Source organism: Puntigrus tetrazona, chromosome 16 (genome assembly GCF_018831695.1).
Source record: "Puntigrus tetrazona isolate hp1 chromosome 16, ASM1883169v1, whole genome shotgun sequence".
NCBI lineage: Eukaryota > Metazoa > Chordata > Actinopteri > Cypriniformes > Cyprinidae > Puntigrus > Puntigrus tetrazona.
Window position 1 is genome coordinate 20,079,671 of NC_056714.1, and position 26,508 is coordinate 20,106,178.

Consider the following 26,508-nt stretch of genomic DNA (forward strand, 5'->3'; position numbering starts at 1 on the left):
GGAAGCAGTGTTTTGAAAGCTCTCCTCATTAGTGGATGGATCATCTCAAGTAAAGGCTCTAAAGTTACACAATGTGCAGAAAATGCTGTGCAGTTATCCTTTGAGGAACAAAAGAGCTAAATCGTTGTTCTGAGGAAATTATATTATAATGTAATCATGTGCAAATGACAATAAAGTGCCGTTGCTATATGGTAAGTCTTACCCTGGCACTCTGTCTGTTGGCCTTCCTCTCCTCATCTGGAAGGGGTGGCATGGGGTAGGGGTATCTCCGGCTGGAGGCGATGGATCCCGTTGAAGAAGTGGGAGATTTGGCGGGTGACAGTGTCCTGAGGGAGGGGAGAGATGTGACATTAGTGCTTTAGTGCGTGAACCAGATACTAGCGTTAACAATCATGGAGCTGTCACCTTTGACCCCTTGACAAGGTCAGAGGGAGTGTTTCCACGGCAAGCCATCATCCAAAATCACTAACTTCATCAGTCCTTGCCACAAAAATACCCACTGGCTCTTACTGGAGAGTGAAGCTGGGCAGATACTGTGAGCACAATGCAGTGCCGTTGGGATGTTTAACGTCGTGTGGGCTTACAAACATGGCGGACATGATGAGGTGATCAGGACAGACATGTGATCATCGTCACACAGACTGTGGTAGCCGAACGATGATGACAGCATAGAGTGCAAAAGCGACACAAGTTAAGCAGCAGCCGGCATGCAGAGAGGGACACTGAGTGTGAGAGGGACCGAACAGTGAGGGAGGAATAAAACAAAACCAAATAAAAGTAAAATTCATCAAACACAGACCTTTGACTACAATCAATGAGGCAGGTTTGGCCTTTTGATGTTCACACACACACAGATGCACAAATACAACAACCTACACAGAGCACCTGAGTGATCTCACCAAAACACATCCTAGCTGTATTTCAGTCCAAAATCCAAAGAAAATATTATGCTGAATAAAATTAATTACATAATAATTATACATATCATAATTACAGACACACACACAAACATATATATATATATATATATATATATATATATATATATATATATATATATATATATATATATATATATATATATATATACACACACACACCAATATTAAATCACTGTGGTATTAATAGTCAATTATTTGTACTACCGAACTACTGTACTAATACTAATAACTTGAATGTTTTACAATATCCTTTTTGTCATTGAACTTTTATCACAATGCAACAAAAATCTTAATGGTCCTACCATTATTTTCTATGTAAAAAAATACTTCTTGTTTAGTTGATTTTGGACTGAAATCTTATCTGCACATTTTCTTGGTTTTGTGAGATGATCATACGAAAGCCATTCTTGCTTCACATGATTTTTCGATGTTTACATCAAATGATGCACTGATTATCAAATGCCTTCAGTTTTCCTTTAAAGACAAGCAATCAGTTAAACAACTGTGTTGTGGACTATGCATGGAAGATTTCTAAGGACAAACATTTATGATTTATGCTTATAAAGCACTGGGTATCTGGATATACTGTTGAGAAATGTTTATGCATTTACAGTACGCTACTTTTAAAAATCTGATTTTGCAGTTTAATATCTAGTGTATCTGTTGATGACTTGTAATGGAATAATAAATGATTAGATCAAAAAGAAGCAAATACATTGAAATGAATTTTCGTAATGAGTTTCTGCCAGCAAGTGCTCTTCAAAACCCTAACACTCGGTTATCGTCTCTGAAAAAATTATATTTGGTCAAGGAAACGAACAACTTAGGAGGGAAACTGATGAATAGGGACATGTACAATGCAGTCTGATGTTATTGTACCTAATATAAGGTCCTTCAGTGTTTTTATTCACATCTTCTACCCATTTAGTTACATAATACTCTGATTTGACGCAAGGGGTTAAATACCTGCAGGAGGAGGATGGGGAAGAAGCGATGGTGAAAGGAGAGATAGAGAAAGGGAAGGGTAGGGGGAGAAGAGAAAGAAAAGGAGAGATAGGAGAAACAGGATAAAGAAGGAAGTTGGTAAAAGACAGCAGCAGCACTGAAATTCTTTACGATCCAAGATGCAGGTGAGAGATCAGACAGCAGCTCAGACTACAACATCATCATCCAATTGAACTAAGTTCACCCGAAAATGTTAAATTTGTCATCATTTACTTGATGTTCCAAATCTATTTGACTTTCTTTTTTTTTCAGTGGAACACAAAGCAAAATTGCATTCAATAAAAGTGAAATAGGGGCCAGTAAATATCTAAAATGACAAAAACAGAATAATCAAAGTAGTCTGTATAACTTGTGCACTGTATTCAAAGCCATACAAGAGCTTTTAGAAAGTAAACGACTGAAATCTAATTTGTATTAGATGAAAATCTTTCCCTTACTGTAGCACTTACACCTCATTCACACATGCGCATATTCAAACTAATTTTATGTATTACTGTTAAAAAGTTTGGGGTCAGTAAGCTTTTATTAAAATTAAAGTAAACTTTAATTCAGCAAGGACGTATTGATCAATAGTGAAAGATATCTTGTGTAAAATTATAAATGTCTTTAATAGGCTATTTCAAATAATTTCTAAATAATAATTTATATATACATAATGTATACAAATGTTCCCATCTCCAGAAATGAAGATGAACGAAGGCATGGATGACATGAGGGTGAGTAATTAATGACAGAATTTTGAGCTGAACTAACCCTTTAAGCAAATGACACACTTATAAACCATGTACTTTTGCACTATGCACTCACCCATGTAGTGCATGAATTACATAAAGTTATTCTTTCATTAATAATAATTGAAGTCTGATAGCCCCTCCCCCTTTGCTATTTAATTAAAACTATATTCCCCACATAATTTTTGGGGTTATTTAAATGCATCACCAGGGTATTTAAAGTGGAAGGAATTTTCAGTGTGAACACGTTACTTGCACTATTTATACTGCAAAACTACAAAAGTATGTGATTTGGGACACACCTTCAGAATAGTGTGAGTCATACAGACTCCTTTTTTGATACTTCTTTATAGCTTAACAGTACTGCGTTCTAAAAACAGAAAGTCATACAGGTTCGGAATGACATGCTGAGTGAATGATGATTTATTTTTTAGTCACCTATTCCTTTAAATTTAGCAGAACGTTTCCACAACCATCAAGCTATTCAAGATTAAAGCACATCTCTAAAGTGCAATGCTGCTCAGTAATGAGTTGCTGACTATGTCTAGCTTGACATAAAGTTGTAGTGTTAGTGTAGGTCAGCTGCATGTTGTTTTTTTGTTTTAGTTGTGGTCAGTTTGTCACATGCGTTTGAAAAGAGAGTTCGGATGCAGAAACGAGCATCAAGCTGAAATCAGAATCAGAGTGTATATTGTGCTGATGATGACAGGCGTGCAGGTCAGTTACAGCGTGCTGTTTCCAGAGGTTAAACCAATGCACACATCAATGCACAACCAAAACAGACCAACATTTACCGCAAACACTTTTCAATAAAATTGTCTAGACTGTAGTAATGACAAATGGCATAGAGTTTAAGACTCCATGCAAAGACCAACATCTACATCAGTCACCGTATGAAGTCATGTGGCAACATTGCATCTCTTACTCTGTGGAGTTGGAGCGAGGACGGAACTTCTTTCCTTTGAGCTTCCTACGGGTACCTGTGATGTTTCCTGCAAAGAAAGCTGAGATTAATCTGATGCAGCCTCCGCCATTCAGAGAGGATGAACTGATGTGCGAGTTACCTTGCCACGAGTTGCTCCTGGGTCGTCCGTTTTCACAGACGTCAGAGATGTGCTTGGCATCTGGGATTCTTTCACTCCAGGAGTGAGACAGACCGTTAGATCTTCAGACCAAAGAACAGAGAAATTCTCAATGAAGATCATTAAATGCAGTTACAGAAATTAAAAGGGTTCTTCTGTATGAGGAAACCAAATGACAAAGACATCATGTGGGTCATTCCTACTGAGTTTTACCAGTACATTACAGTTCATTTTAATGTTAACTCACTGTTATTAAAGGTAGAAATTATATCAGTCTGTTGTTTTACCACACAATTAAGTGTGTGTGTTTTCCTCTCGGTCACTGCATGCTGCATACTATCATGGAAAACTGGCAATGCATTTTAAAGCAAAAGTTCACACAAAAATTACAATAAGCCCATAATTTACTCACCCCCAGGTCATCCTAGGTGTATATGACTTTCTTCTTTCAGACGAACACAGCCGGGATTTTTGTATCCTGTTTCTTCCGAGCTTGGTAATGCTGGTGGATAGTGGCCATTATTCTGAAGCTCCATATAATCACATATATCTATCGTAAAATGAACCTATATGCCTACAGGGTGTTAACACGTCTTCTGAAGCATGGGTTTTTTGTATCAAAGATATTGCTATTTTTAAAAGTACAACTCAAATCACTGGCTTCTGGCAACGGCCTGCATATGTGTTCACAAGAGAGATGAGATCTAGCGGTTTTGGCTGACCTCTAACTCAACGTATGATATAAGTCACATTCGTATCGTAAGCTCACCAGAGAATAGATGGACAAGAACAGAGCAATACTAAACGCCGGTAACGAATTAAAAGTCAAAAACTACAAGTTAAACAAAATGTCACTATAAGAGAAGAAGCGCTTGAATTTACATCATACATCGAGTCAGAGGTCAGCCAAGGAGTTGGTGTCATGACAACTCCACTCTCTCACACAAAAGAAGAAGCCAGAACTCAACTCTCTTGCGAATGCATATACAGCCTTTGCCTGAAGTCAGTGATTTTAGTTTGCAGAAATATTTTTGTTACAAAAACTCATTGATCTGCTTCAGAAGACATGTGTAAGCCAACTTGGCGTGTGGGTTAGTTTTACGATATATGCGATTCATGGAGCTTCAAAATAATGGCTACTATTCACCATTTTTACCAAGTTTGGAAAAGCCACAATACTTTTTTAAAAAACTCAAAAAAAGTCATAGTCATACACCTAAAATTATGGAGTAAATTATGGGCTTTAAGCATTATTGATTTCTCCTTCCTTCAATATAAATGTCTACCAAAATAATTTGTTAAAATATTGTTAGAATTTATAATCATTTCATTGGTTTCCCACTTGTCTTAACTTTTTGTCATTTTCTTGTCTGTTTAATGATACCATCATCATCATTCAAATTATGTTATGTACTTTTTGTATGTTCTTATTACATTACATCTTACTAGAGTATATTATTTTTTTAAAACATTGCAGACATCGGGGGATACTGTGAAGCAGGAATGACCCACATCACTGTGAATAACAGAACAAACACACTGAAATGAGCAAGATGTGCTTGAGACCATGGAGATGGGACACCATGAAGACACTGATTTACTTACTGTCCTGGTATTAATGATACAAGAGCTTGATAGGACATTAACAATAACCAAGAGAGAGACAAACAGACAGTTTTGAGCAGAGGAGTCATTAAAGGAGGAATAAAAACAGCAGAATTTATCTTAAAGAAGTCTACGTCAAATAATATGGGAATTATTTAATATTTTTAATGATAAATAGCTTTGTATCTCCTAGACAGCAATATGACTAAACCCAGAATAACTTCTGCAATGTTTGATTTTATGAGGAAAATACATCTCATGAGAAGAAATCACAAGTTCTCCAACTGTGTTCAGTTTTGTAAAAATCCCTTAACTTAAAGAACTCAGTATCAGCTTACTTTATCATCAAAATATGTCTGAGAAACTGTACATTTATATGTCACAATATGTCTCATTCATGTATTAAGCCTTTTCGCTGAAACATCTGAGACGAAGCTAAAACATAAACAATTGAAACGTAACTGGGAACTCCATTAAGTCTGTTGAGCTCTCAATGAAAATTTGACACTATTTGTGAGCAGAGCATGCATAGCAATGAAGATGGAAATGAAGCACACCTAAAGCCGAACAGAGAGATGTTTTGGCTGATGGAAGGGATAGAGGGGGTGAAAGAGCAGGTGTTGATCTGGAGGTGAGACAGGTAAGCAGACCTCTTCTTGGAGCTGCTGCCGGAGTTTGAGCTCACGCCCTGCGGCATGTCACTGTACAGAGAATCAGCGTCTCCAGGCTTCTTCACGTAATCACCCGGAGGCATTTGACTGACAAAATTAAGAAGGTTTGTTCTGAAATCTTAAATCTGTTCACTTAGACAATTGTACATGGTACACTGTAATTTAAAAGTTTGGGAAAGTATGATTTTTTTCTCTTATTCATCAACATCAAAACATTTTATTTTCTAACATAATTATATTTGATATATATGTTGTTACTCTGAAGTTTATTCAAATTAAATAATGATTTCTGAAGGATCACTGATGTCACACTGAAGACTAGAGTAATGGCTGCTGAAAATTCAGCTTTACATTACAGGAATCAATAATACTTTTTTTAAAAATACATTAAAATAGAAATTGTCCTGGATTTTCAAAGTATTGCTGTTTTTACTTTATTTGTGATCAAATATCAGCCTTGGTGAACATAAGAGAATCGAACGTACCCAAACATTTGCATGGCAAACATAATACATAGGTTGTTCAAATCCTTAATTACAAACATAAGCAATAATAATAAGCTAAGCATTAAAGGGTTGCTCCACCATGAATTAAAATGTTGTTATTATTCATTCAATTATGATTCAATTATGATGACTTTACTTTATTTACATTGTTATTTACAGTCAATGGGAAAGTCACGGTTTTTATTCAAAATATCTTAAATTGTGTTCCCAAGACGAACAAAGCTTTTATGTTTTGAACAACATGGAGGTAAGTGATTAATGGAGTGGAGTAACCCTTTAATTCAATACTTTCACTCGCTCGCACGAAACATACAAACACAGTTATAAAATGAAGGAAAGAGCAGACAAACCGACAGAATCTTCTGTGTACGTCAGACTCGACATACTGACGCTGTCTGTAGCTCCTTCACAGGGGAAAAAAAGACAAAAATACACAATTAATAAAAGAGCAAATCTGTATATCATTTGGTTCTGTACGTGGAATTTTCATAGCATTTAAAATATCCTTTTAGAATGACATGAGGGTGAAGGGTAATAGAATTGGCTGCACTATTACTTTAAGCAACGGTGGTCAGTAATCACGAGACTTACTTGTATCCCCATGCAGAAATGCCTAGTATCAGTGCAAGGACCAAGATAGAGCCCGCAATGGCCCCAATGATGATGTTAGTAGTGATGCTGCCTGTCAGAGGAACAGAACAGTTAACATGTTGCCACAGCAGCTAAAAGTCAACACTGAGCAGCAATCATCTGGACAAACCAAAACCAATCTGGATTTATATGTATTTCTAGGTTAGATACAAAATGCCTTGTCCAGTTGACTGCATGCCAAAATCAATCTGAAATAAAAACAGATAGAGACAGAAGCTAGAAAAAAGATTTAGATAAAGTTTTATGAATCTTTCTGTCCGCGGAGGCTGTATGTTAAAGGCATCCATCCAAATCAAGTCCATAAAACAGGGTATATGACAAGGTTTATTACAACACGGCACAGCAGATAAACACTGCTAGCTTTCATTCAGACAGAAACACGGAGGAATGATGGGGCGAGTGAACGACAAAACGACAGAGAAGAAACGACAACAAACAACAAACTCAAATCTAAACTCACTGTCACTCCAGCAAAAGACATGAGCCTGTCCACAAAGAACGAGTGCGTATAAACAAAAGCCATGAAACAGAAAAATAAAAAGAGAAATTAAAAGCGTGTGAAATGTGTGTGAGTGGTGAATGAACTGTTGAACATAAATATGAAAACAGAACAGAAGAATAACAGACTCATGAAAAAAATTATCTTGATATTTTCAGCCATCATATATTTATATATGTATATGTGTGTGTGTGTGTGTGTGTGTGTGTGTGTGTTACATTATGTATTACGTTATGTATTTGCTCTGAATCAGCTCACAACTGTGCTTGTTTGCAATAACAGGAATGATCAGTCAAGTAGATTAAAAATGTTTAATGTACAATTTATTGAATGTAAGCTTTTTTGTACCAAATAAATAAAATGATTAAATAAAATCTTTTCATGTGTTAATATTGCTGATGACGCTTTTCTACGTTGTGCCTCATACAGAACCCTTACTAATGATAAAATCAATTTATGTATGCTCGTTTAAAAGACCTATTAAATATGCTCTGTATATTCATTAAGCTTTAAGCAAGACAAAGAGTCTCCACTTGGTGGAGGACTTTACACGTAATGTACATACGCTATGTCCGCTGCAGCTTATGGATTCATGTCATGAACTGGTTTTGTAATGTGTGTTGGTAAAGAATCTGCAAATAGTGGAACTGGTTCCACATGCCATCCTATTGTGAAGCAAATGTGAAAGTTTGGCCTACCTGATGTTTTGGCAGTGGGCTGCACCAGCAGCTTAGTCAGAGAAGAGGTGGAGTTACAGTCCTCACCTGCCCACCCCAGGTTACACACACACCTGAGCTCATTACTGCACACCTACAGCACACATGCATAAATAAACCATTTATATATTACATATATACAACACAGCAGCATTTAGCTAAATCTTTCAGTACGACTAGATACAGAGACTTAAATCAGTGAATAGTTTTTTTTCTAAATATTAAAAGGTATTAAACACATATTTGATATTAACCAAATATTAATACAGCACTCGGGCGAGTTGAGTCTCTATATATTGACAATTTATTGTTGTCTTTTTATTATTATCTATACACTCATAGTAAATTATTTTAAATTAAAAAGTGAATGCATTAAAAAATAGTTAATTCATTAAATCTTTCTGTAAATCATGATTAACCACATCTAAAAACAATTTAAATAATATATGTTTTTCACAATACATATTATTTTTCTAATTAATGTAGAAACAATATATAAATGGTATATTGCAAATATGTGCTTGGCATCTTTATTCTATACTCTGTAGTTTTTTACCAAGTAGTATGAATGTAAATAATAAATGTAATTAATATAATGTATATAGTAATATGTTTCATTATCTGTCCATATCAGGTTTCACTGTTTAAATAATTTATTTTGGACATTCGTTTTTACAACAAATAAGAAAATACTATTTCACATCATAAAGTGGTTTTTTCAATATTTACTCAATGGATTTGGCACTTGTGCACATGCACTTTTTTTTTAGTTGAAAGTGGATCAGTGGGTGACACAACTGTCACAATTCACACCACACACAATCTCTCACCCCATGTCCGGAGCAGATCACCCTTTCATTGGTGCCGGGGCACGTGCTGAAGTTGAATTCCTGCACTGGGAGGCATTTGTGATTAAAGCAGATGCGATCCGTGCCACAAGCCGTCCCGTCTTCTACGTATCCCAGATCAGTGTCGCCATCAATCAGTACGTGACCTCCACTGAAACATTCAAACTCACTTTAATAACATCAGTCACACAGGTTGAAGCTGAAGACAGCGTTTGTTTGTGTGTGTACCTGCAGTCCAGTGAGGCACTGTGCTGGGCCACAGAGAAAGATGTCAAACCTCCCTGTAACTCTCCTAGTCGGGGCGCGGGAGAAATGTTGGAGCACAGCAGGTATCCACAGTGTACGTCCCTAAAAACACACACATGCACATTTTTTAAAATCTAGCAGAGACGTCATGCCCATTCAAAGTAAGGAATGCAACTTCCAAAAGACAAAAAATAGCCATATAATATTATCTATATTTGATGTAATCACAGCAGCATCATTAAATCGCTCAGCGTGTCATATGGGCTGGCACTGAGCCAGAGACAGGCGCGTTTTACAGCACTGCACAATATAACCAATCACACACAATACTGTTGACCTTATGAATGCTAGGACCAGAGGCAGTCAGATGAGTCATCGCTAAAATACTGTTTTTCTTCATGCTTGCGAACTGAATACCTCCATCTGGTGAATTCTTTAGTTAGAAACAACAAAGTGTATGAATCTGTAAGTAAGATATTAATCAGTGTAAATAGCTTCAGTGATTTTAATGACAAGTTTTGAGAGTGCTTGAACTCTCTTCTGACTGTGATATAGTTAAATAAAATAAATAAAACATAACTTGAGCCCCTCAAATATAATGAGTGTAATCTATCTAAAAATAATGTAACCTGTAATCTAGATACATAGGAACCATAAAAGTAAGGTAATCCCATAATAAAATAGAAAAAAAATTGGAAACACATAATTTGTTTTTTGACAAATGATAAAACTCACTGTTTTTTGCACTGAATCCAGGTGTCTCTGTCTCGTCCACAGTTGCCCTTCTCTGTGCCCTCAATGTTTAGTTTCTCATAACAAAACTTATCGGCAGATGTCGCTTCTTTAGAAACAGAAATGTCACACTAACCATAATTACATCAGAACAACTATCAATCAATGTTTAAGTACTAAAATGAATAAAACTAAAAATAAAACTAATAAAAATCAAACATAACAGAAGAATGACATATTAAAAACAACTAATAAAAACTAACAAATTCAACTAATAAAAATGTCAAAATCACATAACAAAATTGCTAACATTGTAAAATAAAAAATGAAGTTCTAATAATAAAAAAAATAATGATAAACAATGCAATAGCTTATAAACAATGTTAAAATAACTCTGTCACTCACTCTCTCCCCAGAGGTATTTGCACTGTCTGTCCTTGGTTTTGCACCTGCCATTGAAACATCTTCCCTAAAATGAATTGGATGAGTTGAAATAAAGAAAATAGGTTAAAGTGACATATCAAAATGATATAAAATAATAAATTATGATTGTATTACTGTATTATATACATAATTGATATATAAATACTCACTTGGTCTTTCTCACATGTGTACCCATCCATCTTGTGCAGGTTTGGAGGACACTGTAATGAATATATCAAGTTTTACACTTTAAAGCATGTTTAGAATGGCATACTATCTACTGTTTTTAAAAGTGTAATACACAGCATATATACTAGATATAATAGGATATGTAAATGATATGTATGCAGAGAATACCGGAATACCGGATTTGCAGAAATGTGCAATATACAGGAGAGCATTCAAGAAGCTTTTATTGTCATTTCAACTACATATGGCTGTCCAGTACATAGTGAAATGAGACAAAATGTCTCCAGGACCTGGTGCTACATAATCACATTTCTGCAGATCTGTTCACATAAAGAAACAAAGTCATTTGCATTTTGAATAGTCTGGTCTTTAGTATATTTTCAGCAATTGGTTTTTGACTATTGCTTTGATATATTAATGGTTTACTCTACAGTGTCGAACTGTTATTTTTGTTTTATTTCTTTACAAAAAGTATTCTTGTAGATTCATAATGGTATGGTTGAACCACTGATGGCAGATGGACTATTTTGATGCGTTTCATACTTTTCTGGACCTTGACGGTGGTAATTGTTTGGCGGTCAATAGGACAGTTTTTCATCTAAAATATCTTAAAGGGGTCATATGATGTTGCTAAAAATAGTCAGTGTATTTGGTGTAATGTAATGTGTTTATGTAGTTTAAGGTGCAAAAAACACATTATTTTGCATATACTGAACATTTTGTTTCACTTCTAGGCACCACCTCTTGAAATAATTCTGCCTTCTTTCTTTGTGTAAACATTTGGGCGGTGTTTAAAAACTAACCCACTCTGTGATGTAGAAAAGTGGAGGCGTGTTTCAATGAGCCGTTTTAGGGGGGCGTGGTCTTTTCATAAAGAATATCTCTTTGATTCTGAAACTTTCATTTTTCATATCTATGCACTTGTAACAGCTTGTAGCACTCCAAAGAGAAAGAAGGAATTGTGTTTCTGAAAAGAAGAAAGCCTTTACAGGTTTGGAACGATATGGGGGTTAGTGATTGATAACAACATTTTTATTTTGGGGTGAAGTAACCCTTTAATTCTACTGCTGTAGGATGTGTTGTGAGATGTACATAACAGTGCCCTCACCTGGCTGGAGTTCCCAGTGCACATTTCCGGTATGTCACAATCATTGACAGCCTCACGACAAAGTACCCCCATGAACTCCAGCTACAGAGACAGCACAATTATCATTAAAAGCCACACACACACACAAACCGAAGGCTACAGAGTTTTTTTGTACAACTCAGCGCCTACCTGGCAGTTCTTACAACAGAGACCATCACTGCATTTGGCTCCCTGAGTCAACATACATTTCTTGCAGCAGTTCTCTCCTTCTCTAGCACACTCCTGCAGAAAGACACAGAGAAAGAGAAAACAGATTACGTAAACAGTGTCAGATTAATGTGATCATGATGTTGATGTAAGATCACTCACGGCTGGGCTTCCACAGTCACACTCCTCTCCTGCCTCCACAAAACCATTTCCACACTCTGGAGGATCCAAGAGCTACAGAACAGAAAAGTTTTATGTTATTTTGCACATTTTTATTTGTTAATTTATTGCACTATTAATATTATACACACTTATGACCTGTTTTCATATCTAATAAGTTAAAGACTTAAGTTAAAACACTGTTATGTATGTGTGTGTGTTTAAGGGTTATTTGAATATAAGGTTCAGAAGAAAAACATTTATTAGAATTTTTAAGATTTATTGGTAACAATAACTTTAACTGTTAATTTTGATCAATCCTTGCTGAATAAAAATATTAACGCATATTGAAAAAAATCTTCCTGTGTAAAAGCTTTCGTATATTATGTATAAAACTTTGTGAATAAGCTTTCCGATTTCATGGAAATCTGTGGCACATTTTCTGCAGTTCTGTGGCTACAGATTCTGTGTGGGTTTAGAAAGTGATTACTATGAACAAAAGACAAAACTGGGTTTACCTTTGAAGGTTTGTTGAAGAGACACGCACCACCTCCACTGCTCAGGAAGTCATGATACTCTTCCACATTACAGTCAGAAAATCTCTTGGGTAAGTAGAAGCTGTTAGACAGAACCACAAGACACTATAGTCACACTGCCTAACTTACTTCCACCACCTTTGATTCACACAACCACTGAGAGCGGCTATATAAAAGTGTTTGTATTGCTAATCAAAGTCTTATAGAGTTTAAACTAAAGTTTACCTCAGTGACCATGTTTACATGCACATATTTTTCTGGTTGAGGCATTCCAGCCCTTATTTTGAAAACCATGCACATGTAATAATATTATAAATAAAGATATGCAGATATACTGGAGACACTTACAGTCAGAAAATTATTTGCCTTTGGCCATATGTATATGTAAATGAACAGGATATTCCAATTACAAATAAAATACATTTATCATTATAATGGGGAAATGCCAGCTGCCTAACTCAGATTGGTTTCAATTTAACTCAAGTTTTACATGAAATACTCTATATAATCAGAATATGAATCCCAAAACAAAATGTTAACGTAAACATGGTCACTGTTGAAATGTCCTCTTGAAGGGAAATTATTGCTAATAATTGGGCTTGGGATAGAGAACAAGATTACTTTGAACTTGTCACACACTGAATGTAAACATCAGTCTGGTTAGATGGGGAAATGGTTATGTGGCTGCTGACTCTGTTTCATTAAGAACACCAGAGGGCAGGACTCAGACACACATAGCAAAAACACAGCGTACAAACAAACACAAGAGCCAGAGCGACCAGATTTGTTGAAAATAGGTTGCAAGAATCAGTTATTTCCCTGTGTTTACAGGCAGATCTTGACATTTCCAACAAGGTGAAAGTGTAGTGTCTTGCATTATATATAAATAACTGTTGTTAAATTAATTCACAGCTACATTTACTGATTTAGCGGACACTTTTATCCAAAACGACTTACAAATAAGGAATACAACAAGCAATTCATCATAAAGTGGCAAATAATTCAAAGAAGTGCTCATAATACAAAGTTTACAAAATTGAAGAACTAATACAGGGATTCCCAAACCTTTTTGTCAGATCAACCCCTTTTTGACCCCAAAACATTCAACTGAAGTACTGCTTTTAATTCATTATATATGACCTTGGATTACAAAACCAGTCAGGAGGAAAAAAAATTCAAATTGATATTTATGCATCATCTGCACTTTGATATTTATGCATCATCCACTAAATATCCTAATCATTTTTGGCACAAAAGAAAAATTTTTAGGTCATAGTATATGCATATATATATATATATATATATATATATATATATATATATATATATATATATATATATAGATAGATAGATACATAGATACATATAGTACATATAGATAGATAGATAAATAGATATTTAAAATAACCATTTGAGTAACAATTTCTCATTAACTAGTTACTTATTACCTATGAATGCCTTATTTTGCATGACCATATTTTAGTAGTATTATAGTAAGGCAAATACTATTTATTTATTTTAGATCTTTTCTTGTGAACACCCTGCAGTTCATGAAACTAGTTTGGGAAGCCCTTGTCTGAAATACCCAACCGCTCCTAGGTGAATCCTCTCTGATCCTGATGACACTTTCAATGCTTTCATTTCCTCGTTCTTTTATCTATCCATTCACTACGCCCTCCCTTAGATGCAAATGACAGTTTATCCACTTGTAAACACAGAGGTGTGGCTGCGCTCTCAAATCGCACAAGAGCGCCGAACGCTGTTCAGCCCGTATCAGCTGGGTCGCTGCCCTCAATATCCTGCAGAGATCATTGCGAAGCAGTAAGCACTATTCCAATCTGTGACAATCTGCAACAATGCAGTTTCAGGAAGCTTTAACCGGAGGCTGAGAATCAATAAGTGCATATCTCACATTATGCCTTGTGTGAGTGGTTACTCTTCGTTTACCAGACGCTGAGCGTGTTCCTGGAATATCAGGGCACCTTGTCTTACCTGCTTGGGCATGAGTAATTAATTTTAAAGTGTTGCAGACATTTTCACAGGATTGTTAACAGCAGGGAGACACACTTAAGGGGGGAAAACAGAGAACACAACACATCCTGCCACATAAACACTGGAGTTAGTGGATCATATCGGACATGCAGGCTGCGCAGAAAATAAACTTCTCAAAACATCCATCAATGGAGAGACAGATCGACATGAGTGTGTCTGTCTGAAAGGCCATTGATACTAGTGTTAATAACATGAGCCGTGAGAGTGTGCTGTAACTTTCAGGAAATGATGGATATCTATATATATAAAAAACAACCCAACTACATCATATGTGCATGTTAAAACCAGAGGACTTTCTCATACTCAGAAGTTTGGACTTTTTGTCCCAATAGTCCCATATTCTCCTGACAGTGAGAAAGTGCTGAGCTCGGTGTGGTGATTACAACACTTTTTCTCTTAGTTTCCAATCCTCTACTTATTATATTTCAGTTTAGAGGTCGAAAGAATGAGTTAATGACTAAATATGTGTTCAGAGAAACATGATTTGTGAAGAGAAGAAGTCTTATTTGAGAAGCTAAACAAACAGCAAGACGGAGGGTGAACACACACTGACAGTGCTGGTGTGAATTTCAGCTAACGTCCTGTCAGTAAGCCATTAAGCATCAGATGAGATGTCAGTCACTGAAATTCTGATTATCTGACTGCATTATGAAATCAGACTTTTGTGTTTAGCAGTATGCTCTGTGTGTGTGTGTGTGTGTGTGTCACACAGGCTTTATGACATTTGGCATTAGCATGAAATCATGATCGTTCCGTTCTTTTGTGTGTGAATGACTGCAGACACTTTTAAACACTTTAAAGGGGTCATATCGCGGAAAATTGAATTTTCGAAACTCGAAGCTTCCTCCACATTCCAAAAAGAACGTTTTTTAAACTAATCTAAAAACAGCTAGTTATGCAATCTTCGTGGTTATGACCACACAAGGACGCCAACTGGATTTCGGTGTGGACTTTTATTTAATTATGGGCCAGTTCAGACGATATCCGACTTGACAGCAGACCCAAAAAAGGCTGCTTAATTCCAAAAAGTGGAAAATGCTAAAAATCCAAGCTAATATGATCAGGCTGAAATGCATATGACCCCTTTAAACTGAGAGGAGCCCACCAATCCTCTCCCATCTCCCACAATGAGCTATCAGCCGAATTAAAAACCAGTAAAAAAGAGAGCACGCAGGAAACTGCAGAATGTTCCAACACAATGCAGCTTCTGCTATATTGCTCTCTTGACTGAATGCTATTAGATGAAGTGAGGGGCTGAAGTGACTCAGCAGCTGACTGGTCGACAGGACACGAGCGAGTAGCATGACACAGCCAAGCGTCTGCTCACCTGCTGTCCCATTCGGGATCGAGGGGAAACGCAAAAGGTATTAAAACACACGGATAAAGACAAACCAACACACACAGACGCACACTGTGACATGAACAAACACCTATCGCGTCACATGTATCTGATTACTTCACATCACAGCGTTTCTCAGACGACCACTGTGAACATTTCTTAATGTTTTAAGCATATAAGCTAATCATTAGTTGTGGCTTGTTATTCTGTTGAGAATTTTTTTCACCGCGACACTGACAAACATTATTTATATTTTTTTAAACATGAAACAGTGAAATGTCAACAGTGGAGAGCCAAACAAGATAAAATTGAACTAAAATGATCAATAACACTTTCTGATGACATTTTGAGGATATCATGTTTATATGCCTATCTTGCAAAAATATCAATTGAAAAATGCCATTGTTTTACATAAATATAATTAATTTTTATGATTCTAAACTTTTGCTTGTGCAGTGAATTTTTTAATGATAATTATTCATATACATTTATCTGAATATAACCTGGGGTTTTTGAGCGATATGTTCAATTGCGATTCTTATTAATACAATAAAAATGTATTTAAGGCAGCACAAATTATTCATAATAAAGTATATAAATAATAATTATGTAAATATAATTTCATAAATATGTCATAGTTTTTATTTGAAGAATTATAGAATAATTAATCATAGAATAAATAATTTTTGGCACATTGAGAATTGATTTTAGTGTGAAATGTTAATGCTGAAATGTGCATATTTTTTGGAAGGTTAATTAACAGCCTGTGAGGTACCCGTGAAAATGAAAACAGGACACAGAAATGAGTAAGCACTGTGACAGATGAATTGAGAAGCCAAATTATATACTGCCACCTAGTGGATTTCATGAAAAAAGTTTCTGGCTGCCAGTTAACAACATCTGACGTGACAGAAAGTGTTATGGATCAGTGAGTGGTGCACATTTCAAACACTGTTACTTTGACTACATTTAATTCAAAGTTATTTAAGCAACAAAACAAAGGAACACAGACTCAGCACAAAGCATGACAGGCTGTTTTAGTAAGACTAATATGCATTTCCAAAAGGGTCTGAAAACTTAAGTGCGTTATGTGTGTGTTGTAGGAAATCTGGGAAATCTGCTTTATTAGAAACTTACCCAACATCATCCATTATGCAGCCAGACCATTTATCTTCACACTTGCACTCCCCTGTGAGGGAAAGACGGATTACAGTGACAAACTATGAGAGTCTGTATGTGTGAGTACTGCTGTGTTTACTGCCAAAGCACACACATAAAAAACAAAACAAAACAAGAGAGCAGCGGGAATAGAAAAAGAAAAAACTCACCGTTTAAAATGCGTTTCTTATCAGAAAAGATGCCGATATTTTGTCCCAGTGACTGTGCAAGAGTTATGGCCATTTCTTCAGTCTTTCCATACTATTTAATCAGAGGGGAAAAAACACCCAATATTAGCCTTTGAGACAGATCCATTATCATTAGTTAAAAGTGTCTTGCATAACCACAACTACAAACCTCATTGACTCCGCCTCCTTTAGTGAGTGAACAGACTCCGCCCATGTATGAGGCTCCTCCCCAGTTGCTATGAAAACGGTTGCCCCTAAAAGCAGAGATAAAACTGATTAAAATGCCACTTTAACCTGATCACAAAACAACTGTATTCTGTGTGTTTTCTTGAAAACTCACGAGAAAAGGTGGACAGAGTCACACTTTTCTTTAATAAAGTCTCTCCGGTACTTCATAAACTCTCGTAACGTCACCATAGGATCGTCGTTGATGTTAAATCTGTTGTCCGCAGCCCACGTTTCCATCGCGACCAAGACAATTCTAGTGTTGAGTTGCTCTTTGAAATACTGAAGATAAAAACAAAAATTATTTTATTTTATATTTTCTTCATGTAAATTTTAATCCACAAGACGCACGTGACGATGGATCTGTTTTGCATTTCCTTCTAGAGTTCAATATGACATATTGAACAACAGGCTAAAGCAGGTAAACTTGCCTCTCACAAGGAGAGAAATGGAGGGATGTTTATGTTACTGTCAAGAGCAGAGAGACTGACAAGCAAGCAGATAAGGCAGCTCATAACGTGACTGTCAGACCGCACAAGATCTATTTGTCTTGGGAAACCAATGAAGATCAGCTATCAGCTTAGTACAGTCTAAAGAAGTATATAATGCATTACTAAAATTATTCCAAGAAGACAAATGTGCATTACTAGCAACTTACCAGATCAGCCATATTCACAACAGATTTAGCGTAGTTATTTGTCTGTCCCACGGAAAGGCGATGTTTCTTGTACTAAAAAATGTATGTAAATATATAAGAAAATGATAAACAATAACAACAAAAATTGGTTAATATATGTTAATTATGCAATTAATTGACTGTTACTGGTCTTACCATCAAATGATCATTTATGACCATCAGCTCTATATATTTGGTCTCATCTGCAACACTCCGTGGATTTCGTGATATCTGTGTGAGGAAATTTGACAGTGCATCATATTATATCATCACCCCGCAGCATGCAAAACATGCTTACTGCAGAGAAACAGCTGATCTATACATTAGTGCTATAAAGATTTAACAGCCCTGCTGTAAATATTTCATGAGTGTAGGAGAGATGGGAAAAGAAATACAAAAAAAGGAAAGAGAGCAAGACAAAAATCACATCAGATAGTTAAAGACTAACAAATACACACAAACACAAACTATGAGCGATGAGAGTTGTGAGACTGTACACACACCTGTCTCTTTTTCCTTCTGTGGGCGGCACTGGACAGTGGAGGGGTTTGGAACGGAGACTCTGCCAGGCGAACTTAAACAAATATTAACTATCAGTATGGACAGTTGAGCATGAAGCGCACGCACACAAATCTGACTGACTCTGCTTTATTAATTATCCCCCATGGGCTCTTAATTTATAGTGTGCTCATGCTATATACACAATGGACCTTCTTCGCGTTTCCGGGTTTCCCCGTAGGGTAAGAAAAACTAAATAAAAACTCCATGATAGTGTTTTCATGACTTCCAGTAAAAGGAAAAAAATAGAGCGAGACTGATAACGGCAGACAGCAAAGTCGATTCTAGTGTCTCTCCCGTAGACACTGCATTAGAAACACCCTTGCATTAGCACAAACTATGTAAGGTGATGTCATACATAGGTGTTATAAATGTACATATATTTTTTTGGAATACAAATTTGAAAAACTTTTAAGGACTTACGATTCTGATCGTTAAATGCATCATCACAGTCGTGTGAAAAGGGTCTATATTATTTATACTTGAACATGAAAATGGTTCATACCTGCAGAAATGAAGTCGTCTGGGGGGTCCAAACCAGGAGACTGATAAATCATGTGCACATGAACCTCCTCCTACAGTGAAAGATTGCAGGAAATGATATGATTCATATGTGTCAAACACTCCTACATAACACTTAGTGAGTTTGATGAGACACATTGTTCAGTATAAGAAAGAGACATCTCTGTCAGGAGTTTCTAAACGGTCTTAGTTTAACTTTAAGCTTCAAAGGGCCCTTTTGGTGATATAACAATTTCCCACAGAATTGGTGATAGGGCCAGTCACTTTTTTTTTTGAGTCGATACTCTGTCTAAAAGCTCTATATCTATTAATTACAATATTTTAAGGGCTGAACAAATGTTTAATATTTTGTAAACAGTTTGTTACAGTTTTGTTGTAACAAAAAAGTACAATATGACTATCCTATTCACAAGTATGACACCAAGCATACTGTGAAGAAATGGTTCAGAAAATTTCCAAAAGGTAAGACGGAGATGTGAAAAACGCCTCTAAAATGCAACTTGATTCTCTTGAGACAAAACGCCACACAGACTGGCCATCAGAAGAAGCCAAGGTATGATTCGCACACTGATAATTTAAATAATTATCCCGGGTTTGTGTTTATTTACTATATACTAAGTGAGCGCGCGCGTGACGTCACGCCACACCCGCCCTAGTGAGTTTGTGCGCGCTCCCGAAGAGTCCCCAAACACAACACTACGCGACGAAACCGGACAGAAGACGACCGATTCTGTTATAAAATGACTGTTATATCACCAGACGAGGCCGTTGAAGCTTACTGTTAATCAGGTATGTGTGCGATATGCTGGTTCGAACAGCATCACTCGGCTGAAACTAAAACGTAACAGGTTGTATCACAGTGTTAGCCGTTAGCTGAGATTAGCTTGTTAGCGCTCGAATATGCTCTAACTAAACACACATCTGGAATTAAAACAAACGATAACGTTAAACAAAACACTCATTACAAGCTCGCGAAAACGCAACAAATTTTACTTCAAGTCACTTTTGATAGAGGCAGCGAGAAACTCCTGACAGAGATGCGATTGTTTGGCATCTATTGTAATGACAGACAGAAGTACATTTACCCTCCATATAAACAGTACACATGCCTAGTGTACATATACACAGAGACATTTATTGTAGTCTACATACACAATTAGATACATTGACGCTTCATACACACACTTACTGTTAAATTTAACACGATACATATTTAAGCAGTGCATCATCACTTAACGGAGGTTTGGCTCATCTTTACAGTATGTCTGTGAGGGAGTGCACATTACAGCAAGACTTAAGTACACCTTCTATGTTTCCATATGTACATACATACAGCAAACTAATGTAAGTGAGTTAAGTAATTTTTTTTCTCTAATCATTTATGACCCTGGATAAGAACACCAGTCATAAATAGCGATAGCCAACCATACATGCATGGGTCAAAACTATTAATTTTTCTTTTATTCCAAAAATCATTAGGATATTAAGTATATATCAAGTTTATGAAGTTTTTTTTTTTAATTTCTTACCGTAAATATACTAAAATATACTTAAAATATATACTAAAAGACTTTATTTGGGCAACTTTGAAAGGCTTGAAAAATACTGAATTTTCTCAACATTTCTATATATTTTTTTGCACCCTCTAATTCCAGATTTACAAATTACTTGTATCTTGCCTAAATATCGTCCTATCCCAACAAACTGTACATTAGCGTTCACAATTAACGTATTTAGCATTCAGGTAAAAAAAAAAAAACAGGGTCACATTTACTACTTGTCTAAAAATTAAATTTTGTGTCTCTCTCCCCACAAGGTTCCAGTTTTTCCTGTCTCCAGCCATGTCTTGTCGTGACATTCATGCCACCAATGCTTTCGCCTTCATCATCGCAATTCTGTCAGTGGCCGGTCTGACCGTCGCCACACTTATTCCTCAGTGGAGAACCACCCGCCTGCTCACCTTCAACCGCAATGCCAAAAACGTGACTGTGTACGACGGCCTGTGGACCAAGTGTGTGCTGCGTGATGGTTCTTCGGGTTGCTATTACTTTGATTCAGACTGGTACGCAAAAGTAGACCAGCTTGACCTCAGACTGCTGCAGTTCTGTTTACCCACTGGTAGGTGTTCATGATGGGTTCACTGACCTCATTTCTCAGTTCATAAGGCCCCATGAAAGCTCTATTTTTTTTCCCCCAATTTATTTTCCTCGCAAATTTCATGCTTTCCATTTTAATTGCATTTTTGTAACTTTAAAGAGTCCATGCCAAAAATACATTGTAGTTAAGATATTAGTTCTGCAAACATCTACATAAAGGTGAGTTGAAGCTGTAGAGTTCTCACTGTATCACGAAGAAGCATTTTTGGCCCTAAACAGTTAAAATTTGTAATCAGTGGTGAAGATTTAAGAGTTAAAAAGTTAAACTACCTTTTTTGGGCAAACAGTGTTGTGCAACTTTTAATGAGGTTTAATGGAATATTCTCAAAGACCAGAGTATAGTTCCTAGTCATATCAGCCTAGAAAACCACTACTTTTCATTTTCCATCAGGCATAGTACACGATGTTAGAAGAGTCAAGTTTTAAATTCTTTGTTGTAGTATTGTAATGGTTACTAAGTACAGTCTATTGTACAATAGTAATCTATTAGTCACAATTTCCAACTAGATGTGGTTCAAACATTTCTGTGTATAAATGGCAATAATTTTGTCAGATGAAAGGGTAAAACACCTGTGATGTGGCTCTCAGAGAAGCTCTGAAGTTCATATGCAGTGTCCTATATAATGAGACGGCAGATGCTAAAAACACTACAAACATCACACATGCTAGATTATGTGTAGTAGACCAGTCTGTGCTGCTCATTCACTCATCTATTTCATATTAAATAGCAGTCCTTTTGTGATTTATATTCACTGACAATAGTCCATATTGCGGTTTATTTAATTTTACAGATCTACTTTGCTTTTATTTATCTAATTTGTGCCAAATTCAAGGACATATTGTGTTGTATAGTTAACTTGGATATTTATGACTTTTTCTGGCCATTCTGTCTTAATTCACCACATTCTTTTCTCCACAGGTCTGTTTTTTTCCAGCTTGGCTCTTCTGCTCTGTCTCACTGGCATGTGTAAAACTGCTTGCTGCTCCAAAACACCTGACGACATCAAGAACTCCCGCTGCTTGGTCAACAGCTCAGGCTGCCATCTAGTGGCCGGGATGCTTCTGTTTCTAGGCGGGGCCATCGCTATGCCGCCCGCCGTCTGGTTCCTGTTTCACACTCGTAACCTCAACGAGCGTTACGATAATCTGTTCGCCGTAGATTTTGCGGTGTATGTGGCCATCGGTAGTGCTGGTGGTCTGATCTTAGCTGCTCTGCTGATGTTCATGTGGTATTGCATGTGTAAAAAACTGCCTTCTCCCTTCTGGCTACCTCTACCTGAAGTGCCTGCGATGACCAACAGCCTCTCCGCGCAGCCCCTCATGACCAACGGCTTGCCTTCTCCTGTGACATACGCACCCCAGGCCTTCCCTCCGGCTGTTCTGGACGCCCCCGTCTTCGTCCCAGCACAGGGTTACCCTCAACCTGCACCCACTCAGCCTATTCCACCCCATGTCTACATGCCACAGATGTCTATACCTGACGGTTACGGCTCAGAAGTGGGAGCCTCACAGGCATATAGTTACGCTCCCTCTCAAAGCTACGCACCTTCTCAGGGATACGCCCCATCTCAAAGCTACGCCCCCTCACAGAGGTACGCTGGGCACCGCTATTCCACACGCTCACGTATGTCCGGCATTGAGATTGACATTCCTGTCCTTGCTGACTGAAACTGAGTTGGGTGTTTCAAATCAAACTGGTGTTTCATTTCTGTAACTTGGAAATTGTAAATTAGACATAGTGAATTTAAAGTGAACAAAATAGAAAAGAAAAGCCTTCATATAATTAGTGTAGCAGGTACCTTGGTTACAACACTGAAAATGGCCAAAAAGGTCATCAAAGCAATAACACAAGTGGAATTAGAATTAGCTGTGTACTTCTATCTCTCAATGAGTTTTATTCATTAAAAATTAATTTGAGTAAACTTCATAATTTGAGAATGTTGCATTGAATTCAGTGTGACAGGTTTACGTATTATGTACACAGAAAAACTTTCTACTAATTTTCATGACCCTAATGTCTTTATTCTGCTTTTTAAATATCTTTGATAGTAACACTGAACGTAATGCTGATGTTAAGCACTGTTTTAACCTGTTGATGAATATGTATTCTTAACATCTAAATGTGATGCTAACAAGTAAATGCTAGAAAGCGATGCAACCTGTTTTATGATTGCTTACACTTGTATTACTGTTAAGTCATGAAGTTTCATATTTGCCTTTTATGTTGCCTTATTGTTGTAATACCTGAACATGTTTTTTTTTTTTTACTTTGTTGTTTTGTGAAGGAGAATTAATTTTTACTTTATTATTATTATTGCAATGGAATTTTTTATTTTAAGTTCTATTTTAATGTTAGTTTAAAAACTGTTAAGCTACTACATGAACACTTACATTACATAATCTTTTTTATACTTTGAAGGGTTTGCAGGTTTTAGAAAACGTTGTCGTTTAACTCCTGTTTCTTGTTGTTTCTGCCTGATGCCTTTGAGCAGCTGAACTACTCTTAAGACTGTACTTCCACTTATTGATTTATGCTTTGTAATGAGCCTTACTTGAGCAACAAACCATTAATGAAACGCTGCACTGCATTCCACTGTATTCTTTTAGTGCAAATGTATTGCATTTTAAAGCTGTCACACCAGAGAAGTCATTGCAGTGTAACTCGAGCATTTGAATATTACATGCTCTAGTAGTATGTTAGTTTACTGTTACATAGTCACTTAATTCATTGTTAAAATGAGAGTAAACACTAATGTCTTAAAAACAAAGCTCCTTTTATAATGCCTATAACATTTTTGCACAAATCAACTTAAACTTGCCTGTTTTTGCAGAGCTTTATTGCAAAATGTTAATTGTTTTTGTTTTTTCATAATCAGTGTATAGGCTACTAATGTCTTGAGTGCTCTCTTTATTAAAGTGAAGTTTATCAAGTGTCACTTGGTGTCTGAGTTGCTTTCTTTTACCTGTAGAGTTATTTATTTAAATTACAGGGCTTACATGTTTTATCAAATTAAAATGGAAAACATTTAGCTAGTAATTATACTGCAAGCAAAGCAAGATAAATCTGGAAAAACTACATAAAAAAACTAAAATATTAACAATAAATGCTTATTGAACTATTGAGTTATATTGAACACTATAAATATTGTATTAACATTTTACCTGATATTTGTTTGCATTTTAAGCATAGTAGAGTACAATTTCGAAATCTTTAAAACACATCAAGCAAATAAACGGAAATCGGACAAGAGCCATGCCTGTCAAGTGCTTTTCATATCATATGATGAGCGTTTCAAAACAGTTATTCGGGAGGTTCCGTTTTATTTCGGGTGGCTGCTTACTAGGTTTTGGAAAAGAGCCAGTCAGTCTCAAGATGTCTAACAAAAGCCGACCTGAAATATCAGACGACGCCAATTACATCACTGCATCCACAGTGACTTGCAGTGAATTTGAGATGCGTATTCTCATACATGTGTTCCCTGGGAAATGACCTTGCCGTTGCTAGCGCCATGCTCTACCAGCTGAGCTACGGGAACACTACTCATCCAGCGAGCACGCTCCTGCACGTTTGCATTCGCTGCCAGGGGGGAATATCAGTGAGCTAGATAAGAAAGACGAGGGAGACACAGACCTCGTTTCTATGAAGGCTGTTCCAGTACACCCCCATATACTCAACGTATGAGAGGCGGCACTTTGTGAAGGATTAGCCGTATAACACAGATGGCCTCTCAGATGTATTGGCTTAAAATAAGATGGGGTTTTCTGTATTGGAGCAGAGGAGGGTGTGCGTGTGTGTGTGTCCTCTTGGGGACTAGATCATGAATAGAAAGCAGGTTGGGGGATGGCACACTTTCATTTTTTTGGAAAGTGTGTTAAGGATGTTGAGGGGGTGGGGTGCCTGCCGTCCCGTTCCAGAGATGATCACCCACCCCCAACACTATTAGCCCACCCGACTGTCCACTGAGCGAAAGATAGAGGGAATGAGAGACATGGAGAGAGAATTAAAAGAGATCTCCCCAAACACACATGCATTCAGATACAAATTCAAAATTTTCAGCAAACTAATTACTTAATTAACAGTATTAATTATTATTACTTATAATGTTATTTAATTAACTGCATATATAAATATTTCATATTTGTTTATTATTAACATTTTAAATTGTGAATCAGCAGACTAAGAAGTTGGCATCACAAAAAAGTAAAATTTAGGATGTGAATCCTTGAAGACAAGTTCATATTCATATTCATATATATATATAAAATCCTAGCAATATGAGAATAAAGCCTAAATATTTTTGGAATAAAGTTGAAATTATGAGAATAATTCAAAGAGAATAAACTGATTTTATCATAATTTTGAAATACTTTATTATATTGTGATCTTAGATTCTTTTTAAACGTGGCACTAAAATGGCATTGCAATCAAAATAATAGCATATTTTTATGCTGCAATATTTTTGAAAAGTTTCACATTATGAGCTAAAATTATTTCCTGCAAAGCTGACATACAGTCAGACAGAACAGTTATTGCTTTTTCAGACTTTGTTTGAATGTTGGTTTTGAGTTTATTGTTATTCATTTGTATATTTATTATGCACTTTCATTTTGTATATTTTTAGGTTCAAAATAAACTTGAAAACTGAACTTGACTTTATGGGTACTGATAAATTATGTGCAAAAAATTCAGGACCTTGAATTAAGCAAGCAAAGAGGGTTTGATTTCAATATGACTTCAGGTAGGTTGTGAGGCAGAGACCCTGCATGCACTGTGAGCTTTGTACAGCATCCGGCAGCGAG

The 26,508-nt window shown here is 36.4% G+C and overlaps 2 protein-coding genes across 3 annotated transcripts in view; one reads left to right on the top strand and one right to left on the bottom strand.

Moving 5' to 3' along the window:
* Positions 1-26,508, bottom strand: part of adam22 (ADAM metallopeptidase domain 22) — a 51,157-nt gene that overhangs the window by 2,864 nt on the left and 21,785 nt on the right. Inside the window, exons 7-31 of one of the 2 annotated variants that reach the window (XM_043260790.1) lie at positions 19,536-19,605; positions 18,976-19,046; positions 18,629-18,703; positions 18,455-18,526; positions 17,912-18,078; positions 17,741-17,825; positions 17,554-17,644; positions 17,363-17,414; positions 12,817-12,916; positions 12,302-12,373; positions 12,122-12,214; positions 11,954-12,034; positions 10,827-10,877; positions 10,639-10,702; positions 10,237-10,342; positions 9,484-9,603; positions 9,238-9,406; positions 8,390-8,501; positions 7,133-7,223; positions 6,892-6,945; positions 6,015-6,122; positions 3,742-3,842; positions 3,603-3,669; positions 1,821-1,907; positions 203-326 (exon numbers count right to left, since the gene is read on the bottom strand). In XM_043260790.1, coding sequence (XP_043116725.1) covers positions 203-326; positions 1,821-1,907; positions 3,603-3,669; positions 3,742-3,842; positions 6,015-6,122; positions 6,892-6,945; positions 7,133-7,223; positions 8,390-8,501; positions 9,238-9,406; positions 9,484-9,603; positions 10,237-10,342; positions 10,639-10,702; positions 10,827-10,877; positions 11,954-12,034; positions 12,122-12,214; positions 12,302-12,373; positions 12,817-12,916; positions 17,363-17,414; positions 17,554-17,644; positions 17,741-17,825; positions 17,912-18,078; positions 18,455-18,526; positions 18,629-18,703; positions 18,976-19,046; positions 19,536-19,605 — 2,283 coding nt within the window. The remainder of the gene's footprint in view (positions 1-202; positions 327-1,820; positions 1,908-3,602; positions 3,670-3,741; positions 3,843-6,014; positions 6,123-6,891; positions 6,946-7,132; positions 7,224-8,389; positions 8,502-9,237; positions 9,407-9,483; positions 9,604-10,236; positions 10,343-10,638; positions 10,703-10,826; positions 10,878-11,953; positions 12,035-12,121; positions 12,215-12,301; positions 12,374-12,816; positions 12,917-17,362; positions 17,415-17,553; positions 17,645-17,740; positions 17,826-17,911; positions 18,079-18,454; positions 18,527-18,628; positions 18,704-18,975; positions 19,047-19,535; positions 19,606-26,508) is intronic. The other variant, XM_043260791.1, reaches the window with a different exon arrangement.
* cldn12 (claudin 12) lies at positions 20,187-24,644 on the top strand. Its single transcript, XM_043260792.1, has 3 exons — positions 20,187-20,341; positions 21,369-21,670; positions 22,628-24,644. Exons 2-3 carry the CDS (start codon positions 21,394-21,396, stop codon positions 23,374-23,376), a joined length of 1,026 nt encoding a protein of 341 aa, XP_043116727.1. The 5' UTR covers positions 20,187-20,341; positions 21,369-21,393; the 3' UTR covers positions 23,377-24,644.

Excerpts from the sequence above, each read along its gene's own strand:
- cldn12 (XM_043260792.1), top strand. The coding sequence starts at position 21,394 with ATGTCTTGTCGTGACATTCATGCCACCAATGCTTTCGCCTTCATCATC. Across the intron at positions 21,671-22,627 it reads GCAGTTCTGTTTACCCACTG|GTCTGTTTTTTTCCAGCTTG; the intron begins GTAGGTGTTCAT and ends TTTTCTCCACAG.